The sequence below is a fragment of the Crinia signifera genome, chromosome 1, assembly GCF_055691185.1.
Source record: "Crinia signifera chromosome 1, ASM5569118v1, whole genome shotgun sequence".
Taxonomy (NCBI): domain Eukaryota; kingdom Metazoa; phylum Chordata; class Amphibia; order Anura; family Myobatrachidae; genus Crinia; species Crinia signifera.
Window position 1 is genome coordinate 10,643,611 of NC_139217.1, and position 19,873 is coordinate 10,663,483.

The 19,873-nt window shown below is 44.9% G+C and overlaps 1 protein-coding gene across 2 annotated transcripts in view; it reads right to left on the bottom strand.

The window, feature by feature from the left end:
* LOC146061037 (uncharacterized) overlaps positions 1 to 19,873 on the bottom strand; it is a 139,926-nt gene that overhangs the window by 106,022 nt on the left and 14,031 nt on the right. For both annotated transcript variants that reach the window (XM_083174441.1, XM_083174448.1), the window contains exon 2: positions 14,435 to 14,521. In XM_083174441.1, the coding sequence (XP_083030567.1) occupies positions 14,435 to 14,521 (87 nt within the window). The remainder of the gene's footprint in view (positions 1 to 14,434; positions 14,522 to 19,873) is intronic.

The following is a 19,873-nucleotide window of genomic DNA, read 5'->3' on the forward strand; positions in this document are numbered from 1 at the left end:
AAAAAGACAGAAAGCCGATATTTGAACCTTTAGAGACCCCAGCCGGAGTCCCTTCTCAAGGCCCACCTGCAGGAAAAGCAGGAAACGGTCCAATTTGAAGTCTGCTGGCGGAAAACTCATGTGCTCGCACCAGGACACATATCTACGCCAGATCTTATGGTAGTGCGAGGCTGTCACTGCCTTCCTGGCCCGGGTCATGGTGTTTATGACCGAGGAATGAAATCCTTTCATAGCTAAGATGTTCCGCTCAATCTCCAGGCCGTCAAACGAAGACGCCCTAAGTCCTGGTAGTCGAAGGGGCCTTGTACCAGAAGGTCTCTTCTTAGAGGCAGCCGCCACGGGTCTTCTATAAGCATGTTTTGCAGACTTGCGTACCATGCTCTCCTGGGCCAATCCGGTGCTATTAGGATTGCCTGCACCCGCTGATGTCTGATCCTCTGTAACACTCTCCCCAAGAGTGGGAGGGGCGGGAATATGTATACTAGGTCGTATGCCCAGTCCGTTGTCAGAGCATCTGTTGCCTCTGCTTGAGGATCTCTTGTCCTTGAGCAATACCTTACCACCTTGTGGTTGGTCCTTGAGGCCATTAAGTCTATCTGTGGGAGCCCCCACAGATCTACAATGCTTCCGAACACCTGAGGATGCAGACTCCATTCCCCGGGGTGGAGGTCGTGATGACTCAGGAAGTCCGCCTCCCAGTTGTCCACCCCGAGTATGAAGATGGCAGATATTGCCACCGCATGTGTCTCTGCCCAGGTCAGAATCTTGAAAGCTTCTCTCATGCACGCTCTGCTCTTCGTGCCGCCTTGGCAGTTTATGTAAGCAACAGTCGTTGCATTGTCTGACTGGACTTGTATCGCCTGCTGTTCCAGGAGGGAGTGAGCCTCTAGAAGAGCATAGTGTACTGCCCTCAGCTCCAAGATGTTTATGTGGAGCTGAGTTTCCAAGTAGGACCACCTGCCCTGGAATCGCATTCCTTGTGCAACCGCCCCCCAGCCGTGTAGGCTGGCATCCGTGGTCAGCAAGATCCAGTTCTGGATCCCGAATATCCTCCCCGCCAGGAGATTTGGCGTATGTAGCCACCACTGTAGAGACTGCCTTGCCTTGACAGACAGGCGAATCAACCTGTGCATGTGGATGTGGGAGCCCGACCACTTGCTCAACAGGTCCCACTGGAAAGTTCGAGAGTGAAGCCTCCCGAACTGCAGAGCCTCGAAAGAGGCTACCATAGTTCCCATCAGTCTGATGCAGAGGTAGACCGTGACTCTTTCTGGGGCTAGCACCTCCCCCAACAGCTGTTGTATCACTGCAATCTTCTCCCTTGGAAGAAATACCCTTTTCTCCACCGTGTCCAAAATCATCCCCAGAAACTGAAGACGTTGGGACGGAATCAGTGAAGATTTTGGTATATTTAGGATCCATCCGTGTTGGGACAGGAGCTGCCTTGTTGTCTCTATGGCCCCCAGCAGCTTGGACACTGATACTGCCTTCAGCAACAAGTCGTCCAAGTATGGGATGATGTTTATCCCTTTAGTCCTTAGTAAGGACATCATCTCCACCATCACCTTGGTGAAGACTCGTGGGGCCGTTGAGAGCCCAAACGGTAGGGCTTGGAACTGAAATTGTTCGTCCAGGATTGCAAATCTCAGGAAGGCTTGGTGTGGGGCCCACACCGGAATGTGGAGGTACGCGTCCTTCACATCGATGGACGCTAGATATTCCCCCTCCTCCAGTCCTGCAATCACTGCTCTCAGGGATTCCATTTGGAATTTGAACACCTTCAAGTATGGGTTCAGGGACTTTAAGTTTAAGATGGGTCGAACCGACCCGTCTGGTTTTGGAACCAGAAACAGGTTTGAAATATAACCCTTGTTCCTTTCTGCAGCTGGTACTGGCATGATGACCTGTGCTAGGACCAGCTTTTGCACAGCTTGTCTGAGGATTCTGCGATCCTCTGCTGCTGCAGGGAGTCCCGACCTGAAATATCTCTGGGGGGGTGCTCTTTCGAACTCTAGCCTGTAACCGTGTGAAATAATGGCCCTGACCCAAGGGTCTAGGGCGGATGCATCCCACACGTGACTGAAGAACCTCAGTCTTGCCCCCACCGCGGGAAAATCCCGAGGTGGGAGTGGCCCGTCATGCAGCGGGCTTAGGAGTAGCTGCACCTGTGCTACGGTCTCTTGTGGCAGCAGTTGCTGTCTTCCTAGGCTTACCTCTGGCGCCTCTATTGGCGGTGGAGCCTCCCCTGGCCCTGGACCGAAATCTAGAGGTCCGAAAGGACTGCTGTGTACTCCCTGTTGAAGGGCGTCTTACCGGGGTGGAGGCTGATGGGAGGAATGTGGACTTACCAGCCGTAGCCTTTGATATCAGATCATCCAGTTCACTCCCAAAGAGTCTATCCCCTGTGAAGGGTAGGCTCTCTACACTGCGTTTTGAGTCTGCGTCAGCGACCCACTGCCGCAACCACAGGGCCCTGCGGGCCGACACAGCCATGGCCGAATTCCGGGCATTAATTGCACCCAACTCCTTCTGTGCTTCGCACATCATCTTTGCTGTGTCCTGTATGTGACGTAGCTTTTCAGCCACCGTAGGCACATCCATGTCACCCAACAGGCCTTCTTGTATCTGGCCTGCCCATGTGAAGATGGCTTTTGCCATCCAACAACTAGCAAGCACCGGGCGTTGGGATGCCCCGCTGGCTGTATACATAGCCTTTACTGTGCTATCTAGTTTCCTATCTACCGCGTCCTTTAAGGTAGAGGTACCTGGGACTGGGAGCACCACCTTTTTTGAGAGGCGGGACACAGAGGCGTCCACAACAGGGGGTTCCTCCCACACCTTCCTGCCCGTGGGGTCAAAAGGGAAGGTGGATTTAAAACGTTTGGACAATGTAAAACGTTTCTCTGGATTTTTCCAGGCAGCTTTGAACACCTCTTCTAAATCCGACTGTTCAGGAAAGACTATGTCCTGCCTTCTGTGTGACACAAAGAATGGGTCACCCTCAACTGGTGTGGCTAGAGGTAAATCTAGTACTTCTCTAACAGCAAGGACCAGGTTTTCAGTACCTTGAAGGCTAGACTGAGACGCTTGTGAATCTACAATATCATCTGCGTCACCATCATCCATATCGGAGTCAGGTGCCACGGCCTCAAGTGCCCTGGCATGGGTGTAAGAATATCCACCCTTGCTGACAGGACCTTTAAATCCTGCTGGACTTGCTTAGTCTGTAAATTATTTGTCGCCAGCTGTGATGAGACAGTCTCTAACATGGCTTTCATACCAGTAGCCCATGAAGGTTCCTGGGAGTCAGCCTGCGAGCTACTGCGCTGCGGAGACATGCTACTGAGCTGAGGTGACATACACTGTTCACATGCGACTCGTGAGGTAGTGCTGGGAGCAAACTTGTTGCTGCAAATCATGCAAGTTATTTTTCTCACCATGTTGGAGAGATAATACCCCCTTAACACACTGCAATCACGCTGAACACACACACAGTGAATGTACAGTAGAATATATGTAGCTAACACTCTGTGCAGGATCACATACATCTATATGACAGTGTAAAATTGCTTAATTAGCAGTGGGGGACTCAGAGTAAAATGGAAGACACCAGCACCCTGTAACCTGGACTATCGATTTGATAGACCGGCGTTTATGCACAGACACAATATTAACAATACTGTGTGCTGCTATCTGTGGCTTAAAGCACACAAGAAGCGCTATCAAGCGCTATACTTGCTGTCTCTGCTGAACGATCTCTCTCCCTTCAAGGCTGCGCTGAGGAGTGATCTCCGCTCTGCTGTAATGGCGACAACAGCATGAGAAGAAGCAGGAAGCAGTGTACAGGCGCGCTCAGGTCCCGCTCTGAGCTAAGCCCCGCCCCTTGCAATGGCGTCTGGGCTATACTAATATTTATACTGGCGCCTGGTAATCCTTTTAAAAAAGGATTTCCCCACATAGCGGTATATGCCCTGGTGGTCCAGTGGCAATGCCTGGCATCCAGTGTCGGCGTGGCTGCAGTGTTAAAACATCTGCGCGCGATCCCTGTGCAGGGCCATCGCGCCGCCATCGCCGTTATGCCGCACGCAAAACCACCGGCGTCCCCGCTGAGGGGACCCGGTTAACACTCACCACCGACGTTTTCAGGCTGAGCCAGGGGTGTGCGGCAGCTGGGGGTGTGCTCGCTGCAGCGCAATGCCCGCGGTAACAGCACCCTCTCAGGTCGGTGGACCTGCAGCAGGGATCAGCTCGGTTCCTTGAAAGGCCTGCAGCAGTCCCTACCCCGGCTTCCCTCGTCGCAGGGAAGCTGTTAAGCCCAAACAGCAACCCGAAAATAATAAACTAAAATAAATTGAAGAAAAACTCTCTGGAGCTCCAGGAGTGTTCATCCTCTCCTGAGGGCACATTTTCTAAAACTGGCTAGTAGGGGGATATAGAGGGGAGGAGCCAGCACACCCTGGTTGAAGAAAATGTTATGTGCCTGTCTCCTGTCGGATACCCTCTAATCCCCAAGGTTATAAGACCTCAGTACCCCATCCTGAATGAAAGTGAAAGCTTGTTTAACAGCTGTAATCAGATCCTCCACCCATGCGGCTGAGGAATCCTCAGAATCATCACCCTGCTCCCAGGGAATGTCTGCATATGCTCCCTCCTCTTCATCTACCAATAAAGGCACTGAGAAGACCTTTTAGGGGTCCCTACAGCATCAACATCAATTTTGTCTAGCAAGTCACTAAACCTGTTGATCCCCTTCGCAGTATCCTGCATCACCTGTATGAAGGCAGGATCTGCCTGGGTAAAAGGCAAGGAGCCAGAGGACTGCTGAGATGATGACATAGGTCTCTGAGATTCTACCAAGGCATCACCCTGTCTGTCCAGCAATTGCACTAAAGCGTTAACTGACCTGCCCAGGGCACTAGCCCACGCGGGTTCAATCTGCTCTGCCCTCTGGGGTTCACTCCCCATGGGTCTCACAGCAGCGCAAGCAATACACAAACCCCCCTTGGCCATCTGCTCAGGTACAAATTTTTGTGTACAAACATTACAAGCGCTCAGTGTATTAAGGGCTCCCTCCCCCAAAACCACAGCTTGTTGCTCAGACATGATGTAAAGTAACCACACAGTGCATACAATGTACAACAGCGCTTATACAGAGTCAATGCACCCAGCCACTTATCTGTCTGTCGGTTTCAGATGCGGGGAAACGATGCCCATGAAATCCAAACACTCTGTCAGGATCTGTAAGCCAGCTTAGCTCCGCTGCAAGCGTTCCGAATGGCGCCAAAACAGAGTGAGGGAAGAGACCAAGTCCCTGCTGCTGCGGGGTCCGTGACTTTTGGCGCCAACCACCCCCAGACAGCCGCTCCCTTAGTAGGATCTCCTAGTTCCAGTATCTCCCCCTCGGCTGGGGACCACTTGGAACATGCCTGTAACACACTGCTGTCCTCTCATATAGGAGCTCAGTGTGTAAGCTCCGCAGAAAATGGCCGCCGCCATCACGGAGCGCCTGTCCCCCATGATCCCCACCTAGCATGAAGCCGGTTTCAGAGCGCTCCAGAGCCCAGGCAGCTTAAAAGAAGCTGTAAGCGCTGCACAGGGAGGCCAGACAGCGTCTCCCTTGTGCACAGTGAGCTGACAGGACACGCTTCTGTCAGCTCCTGCTGCGCTATCAGTGTGAGGATTCACTAATGAGAATCCTCACACTGTGCCTACCTAGCTACCCTAACTACTCTAATTCTTCGGCTGCTCCCGCAGCCCTTTAGAATAGCACCCACTCCAGTGGGCACCTAACACGAACTGAAGAGTCCAGGATGCAGTAGGGGAGGAGCCTACCCTCTAAAAGCTTTAGGATAGGTGCCTGGCTCCTTCGGACCTTCCTACATCCCAGTGTTGAGCTGTGTCACCAGGACCATTGAAAGAGAAAACGCTGTTATTATCACCACGTAAGTCTGTGTCCCGCTAATAATAGTTTCCATAACAAGGTGAGCAAGTCTGTTCGCTACAAAGACAGATGAAACTCACCCGGTTCCAACCGACGCGTTTCCCTGCCCTGACTGGCAGTTTCACCAGAGATCTTTAATAAAGCTGCCAGTCAGGGCAGTGAAATGCGTCAGTGGTTTAATGTATTGGATACTCTTCGCCATACTTACCCTGGACTACGCTCTGTATCTGCAAGGGAGGAGGAGGTTCATCTGTTGTGGTATTGGACTCTATATACCTGGAGAACTGCAGCATCCAACTGATCGCCTAATACATACCAAAGCGGGAATCACTCAGATCCCACCGGATTATCTTTATCTGTCTTTATACAAGATCCTTGTGTTTTTTTATGTATTTAGGGGATTGACTACCCCCACCATAAGCAGCTGCTGATTATTGGAGGGACACACATATCGAGTGCTCATTTGTAACCTCGGTTCTACTTTCCAGCAGTTTGTGACCCATCGAGACATGGACTCAACGCGGCCTCGGAAGGTGTCCTGTAGTTAGCAGTAGTTCCTGTTAATGGTTAGCAGTAGATCCTGTGAGTGTATCGGTAACCAGTCTGGGGTGAATGGCCATTGCCCCATACACAGGTACCGTATTTTTCCATCTTCTGCTCCAGTCGTTTTTTTCTGTTTGTTATACTTAATAAATGTATTGGAAAAAAACACCACTGAAAGGAGTTCTTTCCCTTTTTAATTGCATGCTGAGATGAGAGATCGTTTTTAAGCCTGTGAAATTTGAACGAGGAAAAGATACCTTTATATACTTATATCCAACATTGTCCTTGTGAGTATGGTATGCTTACATTTTTAAAAACAACTTGATACACTTGTGGTGTTCCTGGATGCTTGCTTAAAAGAAACCGCTACACATCTGGTATAGATTTCTTTACTGTGAGTACGGTACGCATCAGAGATCCCACCCCTTCTGTTGTTCGTGAAAAACACGGTTCCCTCACAAATAAATCTTCATACGATTTATTCCTCTGTTTTTTGCATATCAACATCGATGGTGAGGGAAAACCTGTTTTGGAGCAATTCTGTAAAAGACACTCCAAAAAAGATACCTTTATGTGAGGTTTAACATCTGTTCCATCGTGAGTACTGGTACGCAGTTAATCTGAGTGCTTAATCACATGTGGTGGACCCTGAGTGTGTGGCAAAGAAACATTTATACACCCACACCCCTACTTCTTGCGTGAGTGGGGTACGCATTTGGGAAATATACCCTTCTATGTGTCCCATATATAACTAAGAGAGAATTCATACAATGTATTTTTTCTTTTTTATATAACTACACTGCACGGATCTTAAACGGAGGTGGGACTAAACTTGTGTGAAATCGACTCTACATCGCCCCTGGTCCATTTCTTCCAAAACAATCAGCCAAACCAGGGATTGAGTGGTGATCCCGATCTTTCGGACCCGGCTGAAGTAGAGAATTTTGCGCCTTGGGATTGATTTTTTCTGTATTTGTTAAATCCCACAGATGATCCATCGGAGGCCAAGTCAACACCTTTAAACTCGATCATGTTCCTCAAACATTTGCTGACCAAATGTTGCAGTGTAGCTGACCACATCATCCTGCTCAGAGACACCACGGTCACCATGGGTGTACCAGGTCTGCAACAATGTTTAGGTAGGTGATACATGTGAATAACACCCACATGAAACCTTGGGGAACTGCTGGGAAACCTTGGATGCTGTATCTAAGGTTTCCCAGCACAACACTGCCTAGAGCACCGCACTGCCTCCACTGGCTAGCCTTCTTCCCCAAGCACATCCTGGTGCCAGGTAAATGATGCACATCCCCCCGGCAATCCACACAATGTAATGGAAAATTAGCATCCTCAGACCAGGCCATCTCCTTCCATTGCTCCATGGTCCAGTTTCAATGCTCAGTTTCCCACTGTAAATACTTCCAACGTTGGACAGGGGTCAGTACCGGCACTGGAAGTGCCTAATGCTCTGTGTATTCTGCCACCTTTCTATCATAGCCAGCATTTTGTGCTAGAGTAGGACCGGAAGGGCAAGCCTTTCACTCCCCATGCGCATCATTGAGCCTTCCTATTACTGGTTCACCAGTTGTCCATCCTGGCACATCTGTTGGCAGGTACTAGCCCCTACATATCGGGAACACCCAAGAAAGTTTCCCACTGTGGAGACGCTCCGACCCAGACATCTTGCCATAACAACTTGTCAAAGCCGCTCAGATACTTTTGCTTCCAACACATCAACTTCAAGAAGTGAGTTGTTCACTTTCTGCTAGAAATACCCTTATTCTGTGCTTCTTATAGATCGTAATCAAAGGGAGAAGGGGGGGGGGGCAATGAGCTTCCTGTTAAATAGACTCAACATGAAACATTATAAATAAAATAAAGAGGGTGCTCAACAACTGTAATAGTTTAAAAATTGGGGTTAATACCCAACTTTTAAGCTTGCGGTTCAAATTGTAAATATATTCTCATAACACAAAGTAGATTAAACAATACGATATTTAAAAAAAATATATAAAAAAGAAGAAATATGCCCACAAATGTTTTCCCCTGATGAAGTCTCGTGAAGAGATGAAACGCGTTGACTTTTACACTTCTGATTTCTTCAATACAAGAATTCAAAGAGATTAAGACATGAAATGTTAACAGTAAAATATATACAAGGCTTTCTGGAGTGCGCAATCTTCTCTTTTAATAAATATTGTATTATTTAATCCATGTAAAAGTGTTACGAGAATATACTTACAGTTTGAGCCACAAGTTTACTTTCCAATCCAGAAGTGTCAACCCTCTGTATTCTTTCAAAACTATCACTGTTGTTGAGCACCCTCTTTTTTAAGAGAGAGGGTGCTCAACAACTCATGGCCCACTGTCATGCACATTGCACTTAAAATTGATTTGGTGAGATGGATTAAAGAACTGTTTATTCAAAAAGACCTGTAAGTATCCCTATCTTTTTTGGCTATATATATCACCTCACTCGAAAGTGAAATGGGAAAAATTGAAGAGCTCCTGTCCAAATTTAATGAAAGCGAAGAGTTTAAAAAAGATATTATTGATATGCAAACCAAATTGGACACCCTGGAGAAAGACATAATCCAAAGAAAACAAAAGAAATTCCTGAGAGATAAAAAAGATTACATCACTGGCAATGTCCGCATTTGGCCCAATGAGACCAGAAATCAAGAAATACCCATAAGGAGAAATAGACCAGATTATGGCAACATCCCCATCTGGGATAAACAACGAAGACATTCATACCGATCCATTGATCGAGAAAATAACACATACCACTCTCAGTACAATTACTCAAACGGTCAAAACAACCAAAGAAACAGATATGGCCCGCAAATAAGGTCACGAAGACAGGACCATAGAGACTATGGTAACGAAGATAACTATAGGAAAACATTTAGAAGAAGAAGACCATCCCATAATTATGAAAGAGAAAATAGAAACCACTACAGAAGAAATGAAAGAGGTAGAATTCCCTCATATAATGCACATCATCAGTTCGGACGTGGTGAAGAGTTCCGGTCACCATCTCCTCACCAACGCCAACAACAGAATTTTTTGGACGAAGGACGAAACACAGATCATCCCCACCACACAGTGAGGGAAGAACTCCACACTCGACTCGACTCACCCCATGGTCTCAAAAGAAGACTAAAACGGGGATGTCGAGGCTCCGGAAGGAGCAAACAACTCTCCAAAGAAGAAAAGAAGTGTACAAGTTCCTGCATCCCAGGGTCTGGAATCATCAACATCTCAAAGAAAGAATTATCTGCAACAGAAAATGCGATATTGAGTAAAGGCCTCAAATTTGCCCCAGACAGTCATGTAAACAACTTTGACTTATTTATTGATCTAAACAAGTACATCCGGAACCTCACAGTACAGAGACATTTTCTAAGACATCAACCAAACCCAACAACTTCAATAAAAGATAAACCTTTGGTAGCCCCACCATCCAAGTTTTACCCAGTTGAATCCAGAGGCAGCCACCTAGATCTATTCTTTGAGGCAGTCAGTGAGGACTTCAGAACCATCAAAGCAAAGAAACATTTTTCAAGAAACATCAATTCCCAAGAGAGTAAAGCTCTACGCACACTAGGGAAAGATGAAAACATCATTATAAAATCTGCGGATAAAGGCGGAGCAGTGGTCTTACAAGACAGGAACAACTATCTGTTAGAAGCCAACAAAATCCTCACTGACGAAACAACATATGGAAAATTAGAATCTAACCCCACTTCAGAATTCCAGCCGGAACTAACAAATTTATTAACATCGGGCTTACAAAATGGGGTCATCTGTAGAGAGGAATTCGACTACATGAATATTAAACACCCGATTGTGCCAATTTTTTACCATATTCCAAAGGTACACAAGAATCAGTCCGAACCACCAGGGAGACCAATAATTGCGGGTATTGACTCCCTGACCTCAAATTTGTCACACTACCTAGATCTGAAGTTACAACCATATGTACTACAAAATGATTCCCATCTGAATGACAGCACCTCGGTGTTAAAGTTACTTAAAGGGAAGATTTGGTCGGCGGAATATTGCTGGTTAACAGTAGATGTCCAAGGGCTATACTCGTCGATACCCCACACTAAAGGCCTCCAGTCAGTGGAAAGAATTCTCCAAGGTGACCCAGAGAAATCCGAATCTGAAACCAAATTTCTCTTTGATAGTATCAAATTCATCCTCAACCACAATTTCTTCGAATTTAACAATGATTATCACCTCCAACAACAAGGTACGGCCATGGAGACGAAATTTGCCCCGGCGTATGCCAACCTCCATATGAGAACTTGGGAGGAGAAGTATATCTATGGTTCACGTTTTGAGGATAAGATAATAATATACAAAAGATACATTGACGACCTTTTATTCATCTGGCGGGGAGATGAAACCAGTATCAAAGAGTTAATTTCCTACATTCACGACAACGATCTGAATTTAAAATTTACCTACAAGTCTGATCCTAACAAAATTGAGTTCTTAGACCTCGAACTAGAAGGAAAACCAAACCGAGAAATAATCACCCGAACACACTTCAAAATGGTAGACGCCAATAGTTACATACCGGCAAATAGCTGCCATTATCCAGCATGGAAGAACGGTGTTCCATTTGCCCAGTTCTTGAGGATAAAACGAAATTGCAGCAATGAAAACGAATACTGGTCCCAATCGCAACTCTTAGTAGATCGGTTCTTAGAAAGAGGATATGATGTAGAACAGATCGAAGAAGCCCGTATAAAGGCAAACCATGAAGAAAGAAATAACCTGCTACAAAGACCTGAAAAACCTAAGATTGAATTTAAATGTAGACCATTCATTACACAATTTAATTGTGAAAATCGCCTAATTAAGAATATCCTGGAAAATCACTGGAACACCCTCTTGCGTGACCCGGTATTGGGACAACATCTTCCTCCAAAACCTCAAATTGTGTTTCGTCGAGCAAAAAACTTGAAATCAATTCTGGCACCTAGCAAATTGAAACCTGTCATCACTTCAGTTCCTAAAAATACACATTTTTTGACAAAAAAACCAGGGACCACTCCGTGTAAAAAAAATGCATTTGTTGCCAATATATGGACAAAAAACAATTCAACCACATCTTAGATAATGGAAAAATTTACAACATCAAAGAAGCTGTAACTTGTAACTCAGATCACGTGGTGTACATGATTACATGTAGCTGTAATCTAAACTACATTGGGAAAACTATAAGACAAACCAAGCTGCGTATCCAAGAGCACATTAGAAATGTTAAAAACAAGGTAAAGATACACAGTGTCCCAAGACACTACGCTGAAAAACACAACTCCACCATAACCAAGGACAACTTCAGATTCACTATCTTAGAACGAGTGCCTGCTAACCCCAGAGGAGGCAATAGGGACAAGGAACTTATCAAAAAAGAAAGTTACTGGATATATACCATGAACTCTCTGTCTCCAAAAGGATTAAATGAAGGAGTGGACATAGTGGCATTTCTTTAAATCTGATATGAAATACCCTTTTTTTTTTCCTCTATATCACTCTTTCTATACCATGAATTCTTAGTCTTTAAAAGGACCGAATGAAGAAGTGGACATAGTGGTATATCTTTCAATCTGATACAGAACATCCTTTTTTCTATACCACTCCTTTTATCTTCTACCTGGGGGCCAGTTAATTAGGGTCACTATGTACCCCTTCCCATCTTAATTTCTCCTGTACCATAAAATCCTATTGAGTACTGTACCCTTTCAGGGCATTCCTTTAGATCTTTTTTTGTGGTAAACCAATATATTAATATCACACTAATGATATATATTAATCTAATTGCTTGCAAATTCACCTCGCTATAAGAAAATATTGTTAGCTGAAAAATATATTGAAAGGAATGTATAATGTATCATGGATCAATTTGTGTATATTTATATGAACTGAGGTATAATTAAGATTTGATGTACCCCATTGGGTTCTGATATTTGATATTCCCCACTACAGATAAATTCTGAAAGTCATGAGTTTATGATGTATGTACATCTTATCCCGAAAAATGAATTGGTTACCATTGATTTAATACAACTGCGTTAATACTTTTCAAATAATTGTGACCCCATTTCAAAAAAATCTGTAAATGTGACAGTGAAGTACGGCAAGGGGGTAGTTGGATCAATATAAGGCCATATGTGTATATGCATCTTAATATCATACACACATGAAGTCACCACACGTATGCACTATATTTATTTTTAATATAATTAATCCAATTATAATTAATTTATTATATACATTAATTTATTATATATATTTTTCATTTATTCCTTATTTTATATATATCCTATTTATTTCCTATATAATTTATCACCATTATTATATGTACCTCACAAATCATAAGTATGGTAATAAATATAAGAGCCCACTCAGATAATGGCCAGATAGATAATTATATATCAGGCCAGTCACATATATTACACGTTAGCTAAGTAAGATATACACAGGCAATATGGAACGCATTTTGCGCTCCATACACCCGGAAGACCATCTGTTAAATAAGCACTGACACACTGTGGAATTCAAATCACACGGAGAAGTTCCCCTCCAACCTAGAGGACGAGCACGACGACTGCACCTCTCACTGTACTCCTGACGTCTGCTAACTAAAGACGCGCATACAGGAAGTAAAATGGCCGCCGTTTGGAACGCATGACGCTGTAGCCATGCGTTCCACGGCGTTAAATAAGTCACACAATGTTTCTGAACACAGCGGGAGTCTATAAAAGCACTCCAGTGCATAGCGCACATATGACAAAGCCCTCCCCATCTATTAGCAACCTTTTTAAAGGTTACTAATATCGATATTCCACTTAATAGAAATCAGACTAACAGGAAGTGACGCAATCAGCAGTCCCCTATATAAGAGCTCAACTGGTCCTAGGATTTCATTCAGTGTTTGGAATCCAGGAGAGCACATCCGGTTTGACTACCTATCTGTAAGTAATCCTGTTCTACTCCTATTGGTGCTAAATCACTGTCACATAGATAAATAGATGTATTTTCATTGAAGTTCTCTGTATTTATATATTTTTAGAAAATATCTGTTGGTGTCACTTCCTCAAATTGTGGTGCTGAGGTTATTCAATCTCCCTCAGAAGCTACATACGGGAATAATCAGTGGACTGTATTTCCACATTAAATACTCACTCATGGCATTATTTTATGGTATGTAACCTCTATTAGCCCCTCATCCCTCTGTTCTCCATTTGGAAGTACAGACAGATTACAACATGGAATATTATCTTTTATTCAGATTCTATCGTAGAAAATATCTTCAACTTGTAAGAAACAGACCGCTATATATGTATCCCATTTAAGGACCCTATATCGGGTATGATGACCTTATAGGTCGTAAAATTGGTGATCGGATATTCACAGACAAGTCTAGATCTTTTTCACGGGTCTTCTGATTAACTAATCAATCTCCGTTTACTGATTGCACCTCTCATCTAAAATAAATGATTAAGATTGACCTTTGTTCTATCACATCTCCATCATCCCTCTTTTCTGATTCTGTTCTCCATCCTCATCATGTCTTGCATTTTTATTATGTATTTTTATCATTATGTGACACAGTTCTATTGTAATTTACAGTGTGAAATTCCTATGTTTTGTGCTGCTGTCAAAATGCCCCTGATGAAGTCAATTTGTTGACGAAACGCGTTGATATAACATCCTCACTGAGAAGACAACCTTTTAATAAAAAAACGTTTCATCGTTAAAGCTTTTTTATTGTTAAAGAATTACTCTTTTGTACCGGCATTGTAAATTCTGTTTGGTGTTGGATAAAACAATTATTATCCTGTATTTTAGGAAGGGCGCATTCTGGGAATATATATATACACACACACACACATATACATACACACACACTAACTCTGCATAGTATACCTCAGTAAGCAGCATGTCACTCTCCACATCCTTCACTTTGTATAGGGCATAGCCGGTGGAATCCTCAAACAGCAGGTGCAGCACAACCTGGTGAAGGACAGAGTCAGTGGGGTGGGCTGCGGCTCAATGGCAGGTCAGTTGGGGTTCTAGTGTGGTCAGTAGCTAGTGATGGGGCTGTATGGATGGTGTAATGGTTAGAGTTCTGAGCGCTGAGGTCATGGGTTCCGATCCCACTATGGCCCTAACAGTGTGGAGTTTGTATATTCTCCCTGTGCTTGCGTGGGTTTCCTCCCACATTCCAAAAATATATTGGTAGATTAATTGCCTCCCCAAAAAATTAACCCTAGAATGTCTGTGTGTGCATGTACATGTGGTAGGGAATACAGATTGTAAGCTGGGGCAGAGACTGATGTGAGTGTGCAAATATTCTGTGTACAGCGCTGCTGAATATGTGTGCGCTATATAATAACTGGTAATAATAGTCTCTGTACAGCGCTGCAGAATATGTGTGCGCTATATAATAGTCTCTGTACAGCGCTGCGGAATATGTGTGCGCTATATAATAACTGGTAATAATATTCTCTGTACAGCGCTGCAGAATATGTGTGCGCTATATAAATAACTGGTAATAATAGTCTCTGTACAGCGCTGCAGAATATGTATGCACTATATAATACCTGGTAATAATAGTCTCTGTACAGCGCTACGGAATATGTGTGCGCTATATAAATAACTGGTAATAATAGTCTCTGTACAGCGCTGCTGAATATGAATGCGCTATATAATAACTGGTGATAATAGTCTCTGTACAGTGCTGGGGAATATATGTGAACTATATAATATAACTGGTAATAATATTCTCTGCACAGCGCTGCAGAATATGTGTGCGCTATATAAATACCTGGTAATAATAGTCTCTATACAGCGCTGCAGAATATGTGTGCGCTATATAATAGCTGGTAATAATATACTCTGTACAGCGCTGTGGAATATGTGTGCGCTATATAATAACTGGTTATAATATTCCCTGTACAGCGCTGTGGAATATGTGTGCGCTATATAATAACTGGTAATAATAGTCTCTGTACAGCGCTGTGGAATATGTGTGCACTATATAATAACTGGTAATAATATTCTCTGTACAGCGCTGCGGAATATGTGTGCGCTATATAATAACTGGTAATAATAATCTCTGTACAGCGCTGTAGAATATGTGTGCGCTATATAATAACTGGTAATAATAGTCTCTGTACAGCGCTGCGGAATATGTGTGTGCTATATAAATAACTGGTAATAATATTCTCTGTACAGCGCTGCGGAATATGTGTGCGCTATATAATAACTGGTAATAATAGTCTCTGTACAGCGCTATGGAATATGTGTGCGCTACATAATAACCGGTAATAATCTCTGCACAGCGCTGCGGAATGTGTGTGTGCAATAAAAATAACTGGTAATAATAAATAGTAGTTAGTGGGCCAGTTGGGGTTGTAGTGTAGAGAGTGTGATTGTGCAGTATGGAGGGGTGTGATGGTTTATAAGCAGGTTATTGGGGGTATAGCAGGGTCAGTTGGGAATGTAATGGGGTCAGTAGATGGTGCAGTAAGGAGGGGTGTGATGGTTTATAAGCAGGTTATTGGGGGTATAGCAGGGTCAGTTGGGGCTGTAATGGGGTCAGTAGATGGTGCAGTAGGGAGGGGTGTGATGGTTTATAAGCAGGTTATTGGGGGTATAGCAGGGTCAGTGGGGGCTGTAATGGGGTCAGTAGATGGTGCAGTAAGGAGGGTGTGATGGTTTATAAGCAGGTTATTGGGGGTATAGCAGGGACAGTGGGGGCTGTAATGGGGTCAGTAGATTGTGGAGTAGGGAGGGGTGTGATGGTGTATAAGCAGGTTATTGGGGGTATAGCAGGGTCAGTTGGGGCTGTAATGGGGTCAGTAGATGGTGCAGTAGGGAGGGGTGTGATGGTGTATAAGCAGGTTATTGGGGTATAGCAGGGTCAGTGGGGCTGTAATGAGGTCAGTAGATGGTGGAGTAGGGAGGGGTGGGATGGTGTATAAGCAGGTTATTGGGGGTATAGCAGGGTCAGTTGGGGCTGTAATGGGGTCAGTAGATGGTGCAGTAAGGAGGGGTGTGATGGTTTATAAGCAGGATATTGGGGTATAGCAGGGCCAGTTGGGAATGTAATGGGGTCAGTAGATGGTGCAGTAGGGAGGGGTGTGATGGTTAATAAGCAGGTTATTGGGGGTATAGCAGGGTCAGTTGGGAATGTAATGGGGTCAGTAGATGGTGCAGTAGGGAGGGGTGTGATGGTTTATAAGCAGGATATTGGGGTATAGCAGGGCCAGTTGGGGCTGTAATGGGGTCAGTAGATGGTGCAGTAAGGAGGGGTGTGATGGTGTATAAGCAGGATATTGGGGTATAGCAGGGTCAGTTGGGAATGTAATGGGGTCAGTAGATGGTGCAGTAGGGAGGGGTGTGATGATGTATAAGCAGGTTATTGGGGGTATAGCAGGGTCAGTTGGGAATGTAATGGGGTCAGTAGATGGTGCAGTAGGGAGGGGTGTGATGGTGTATAAGCAGGTTATTGGGGGTATAGCAGGGTCAGTTGGGAATGTAATGGGGTCAGTAGATGGTGCAGTAAGGAGGGGTGTGATGGTTTATAAGCAGGATATTGGGGTATAGCAGGGCCAGTTGGGGCTGTAATGGGGTCAGTAGATGGTGCAGTAAGGAGGGGTGTGATGGTGTATAAGCAGGATATTGGGGTATAGCAGGGTCAGTTGGGAATGTAATGGGGTCAGTAGATGGTGCAGTAGGGAGGGGTGTGATGGTGTATAAGCAGGTTATTGGGGGTATAGCAGGGTCAGTTGGGAATGTAATGGGGTCAGTAGATGGTGCAGTAAGGAGGGGTGTGATGGTTTATAAGCAGGATATTGGGGTATAGCAGGGCCAGTTGGGAATGTAATGGGGTCAGTAGATGGTGCAGTAAGGAGGGGTGTGATGGTTTATAAGCAGGATATTGGGGTATAGCAGGGTCAGTTGGGAATGTAATGGGGTCAGTAGATGGTGCAGTAGGGAGGGGTGTGATGGTGTATAAGCAGGTTATTGGGGGTATAGCAGGGTCAGTTGGGAATGTAATGGGGTCAGTAGATGGTGCAGTAAGGAGGGGTGTGATGGTTTATAAGCAGGATATTGGGGTATAGCAGGGTCAGTGGGGGCTGTAATGGGGTCAGTAGATGGTGCAGTAAGGAGGGGTGTGATGGTTTATAAGCAGGTTATTGGGGCTGTAATGGGGTCAGTAGATGGAGCAGAAACTAGGGGTGTGATGGTTTATAAGCAGGTTATTGGGGTATAGCAGGGTCAGTTGGGGCTGTAATGGGGTCAGTAGATGGTGCAGTAGGGAGGGGTGTGATGGTGTATAAGCAGGTTATTGGGGGTATAGCAGGGTCAGTATGGGATATATGGGGTTAGTAAGGGGTATAGAGGGTCAGTATGGGGGTGTAGCAGGTCACTATGGGGTCAGTTAGAGGGTGTAGCAGGTCAGTATGGGATATATGGGGTCAGTAAGGGGGGTGTCACGGGTTGTTATGGGGTATATGGGGTCAGTTAAGGGGTGAAGCGGGTCAGTATGGGAGATATGGGGTCAGTAAGGGGGTGTCAAGGGTTGTTATGGGGTCAGTAAGGGATATATGGGGTCAGTTAGGGGGTGTAGCAGATCAGTATGGGATACATGGGGTCAGTAAGTTGCAAGTATAGTCAGAAAACTGAGGGAGTCAACATCAGTAGTAGGTAAATTGATGGAAACACTCTTAAAACAAAGAATTGTAGAATATCTCAAAACCAGCAATTTACAGGATCCAAAACAGCATGGGTTTACTGGGGGAAGATCATGTCAAACAAATCTTATTGACTTTTTGACTGGGTGACTAAAGTAATAAATCAAGGTGGGGCTGTAGATGTAGCTTATCTAGACTTTAGTAAGGCTTTTGACACTGTCCCACATCGCAGACTGTTAAATAAACTTGAAAGCTTGGGATTGGATTCTAAGATAGTTGAATGGATAAGAGCGTGGTTGCAGGACAGAAAACAGAGAGTTGTAGTAAACGGAGTACAGTCAAAGGAGGGAAAGGTTACAAGCAATGTTCCCTCTAATTTTACGAAGGCTGTGTGCGGCAAAAGATTTTGACTGTGCAACTTTGGAAGGAAATTTAAATTTTTGTGCGTCACTTATATATAACTGGAAAATGATGTTCAGCATTTGTGTTACCTTTACTTCAAAATGATATTTAACATTTAAACATTCAAAACACAGCACACAATGTACACACATTAATTGAGTCCACAACTGCAAAAAGGGACCACTGCTGCTTTGTGCGCTCTGTTGTAATGTCTGTGCGCTCGCTCGTCGAGTTGTGTGCACGCACACACGCGCACAGCTTAGAGGGAACACTGGTTACAAGTGGGTACCCCAGGGATCTGTACTTGGACCAGTGCTTTTTAATATCTTTGTTGGTGATATTGCAAATGGAATTAAGGGTAAAATGTGCCTTTTTGCAGATGACACAAAAAGGTATGCAACAGGGTAGACACACCAGGAGGGATAAAACAAATGATTGATGATCTAGGTAGATTAGAGGAATGGTCAAGAGCATAAAAACTACAGTTTAATTCCAAAAAATGCAAAATCATGCACTTGGGTCTCAAAAATCCAAAGACTAAATATAGTATAAATGGCACTATAATGGAAACTACTGAGGAAGAGAGGGATCTAGGTGTCACTATTTCTGGGGAATTAAAGGCAGATAGGCAATGTAACAAAGCAATGAGGAAGGCAAGTCAGATGCTTGGTTGCATAGGGAGAGGTATCAGCAGTAGGAAGCAAGAAGTAATAATGCCATTGTATAGGTCATTGGTACGACCTCATCTAGAGTATTGTGTTCAGTTCTGGAGGCCATATCTCCAGAAGGATATAAAGACATTAGAGCAGGCATGTCCAAAGTCAGGCCCAGGGGCCAATTGCGGCCCGTGCCATCATTTCAAGTGGCCCGCAGCCTCCAGCCAGAAGTGGGCGGAGCAACAGATGCAGGATGCACAGGACCGTAAGGTGGGGTCCCGGTGAGCATGCCTTTAGCTTGCTGTCTGCAGCAGTGAGGAGGTGCCGGCCGCCACAGTGAGATGTGTTTGGTGGCTTTCGGGTGAGTGTGCATCCAACTCCTGAACATTCAGAGAAGGGGGGGGGGGCAAGCTACGGGACAGAGTAAATGGGTGCAAAGTGGGGAACATACAGTGAAGGAGGGGCAGGCTGGGGGACATACAGAGAAGGATGGTCAGGCAAGGCAATATAATGTGAAGGTGGCAGAGTGGAGGACATACAGCGAATGGGGGGAGGCAGCGGAATATACAGTGACGGGGCAGGCTAGGGGACATACTGTGAATGGG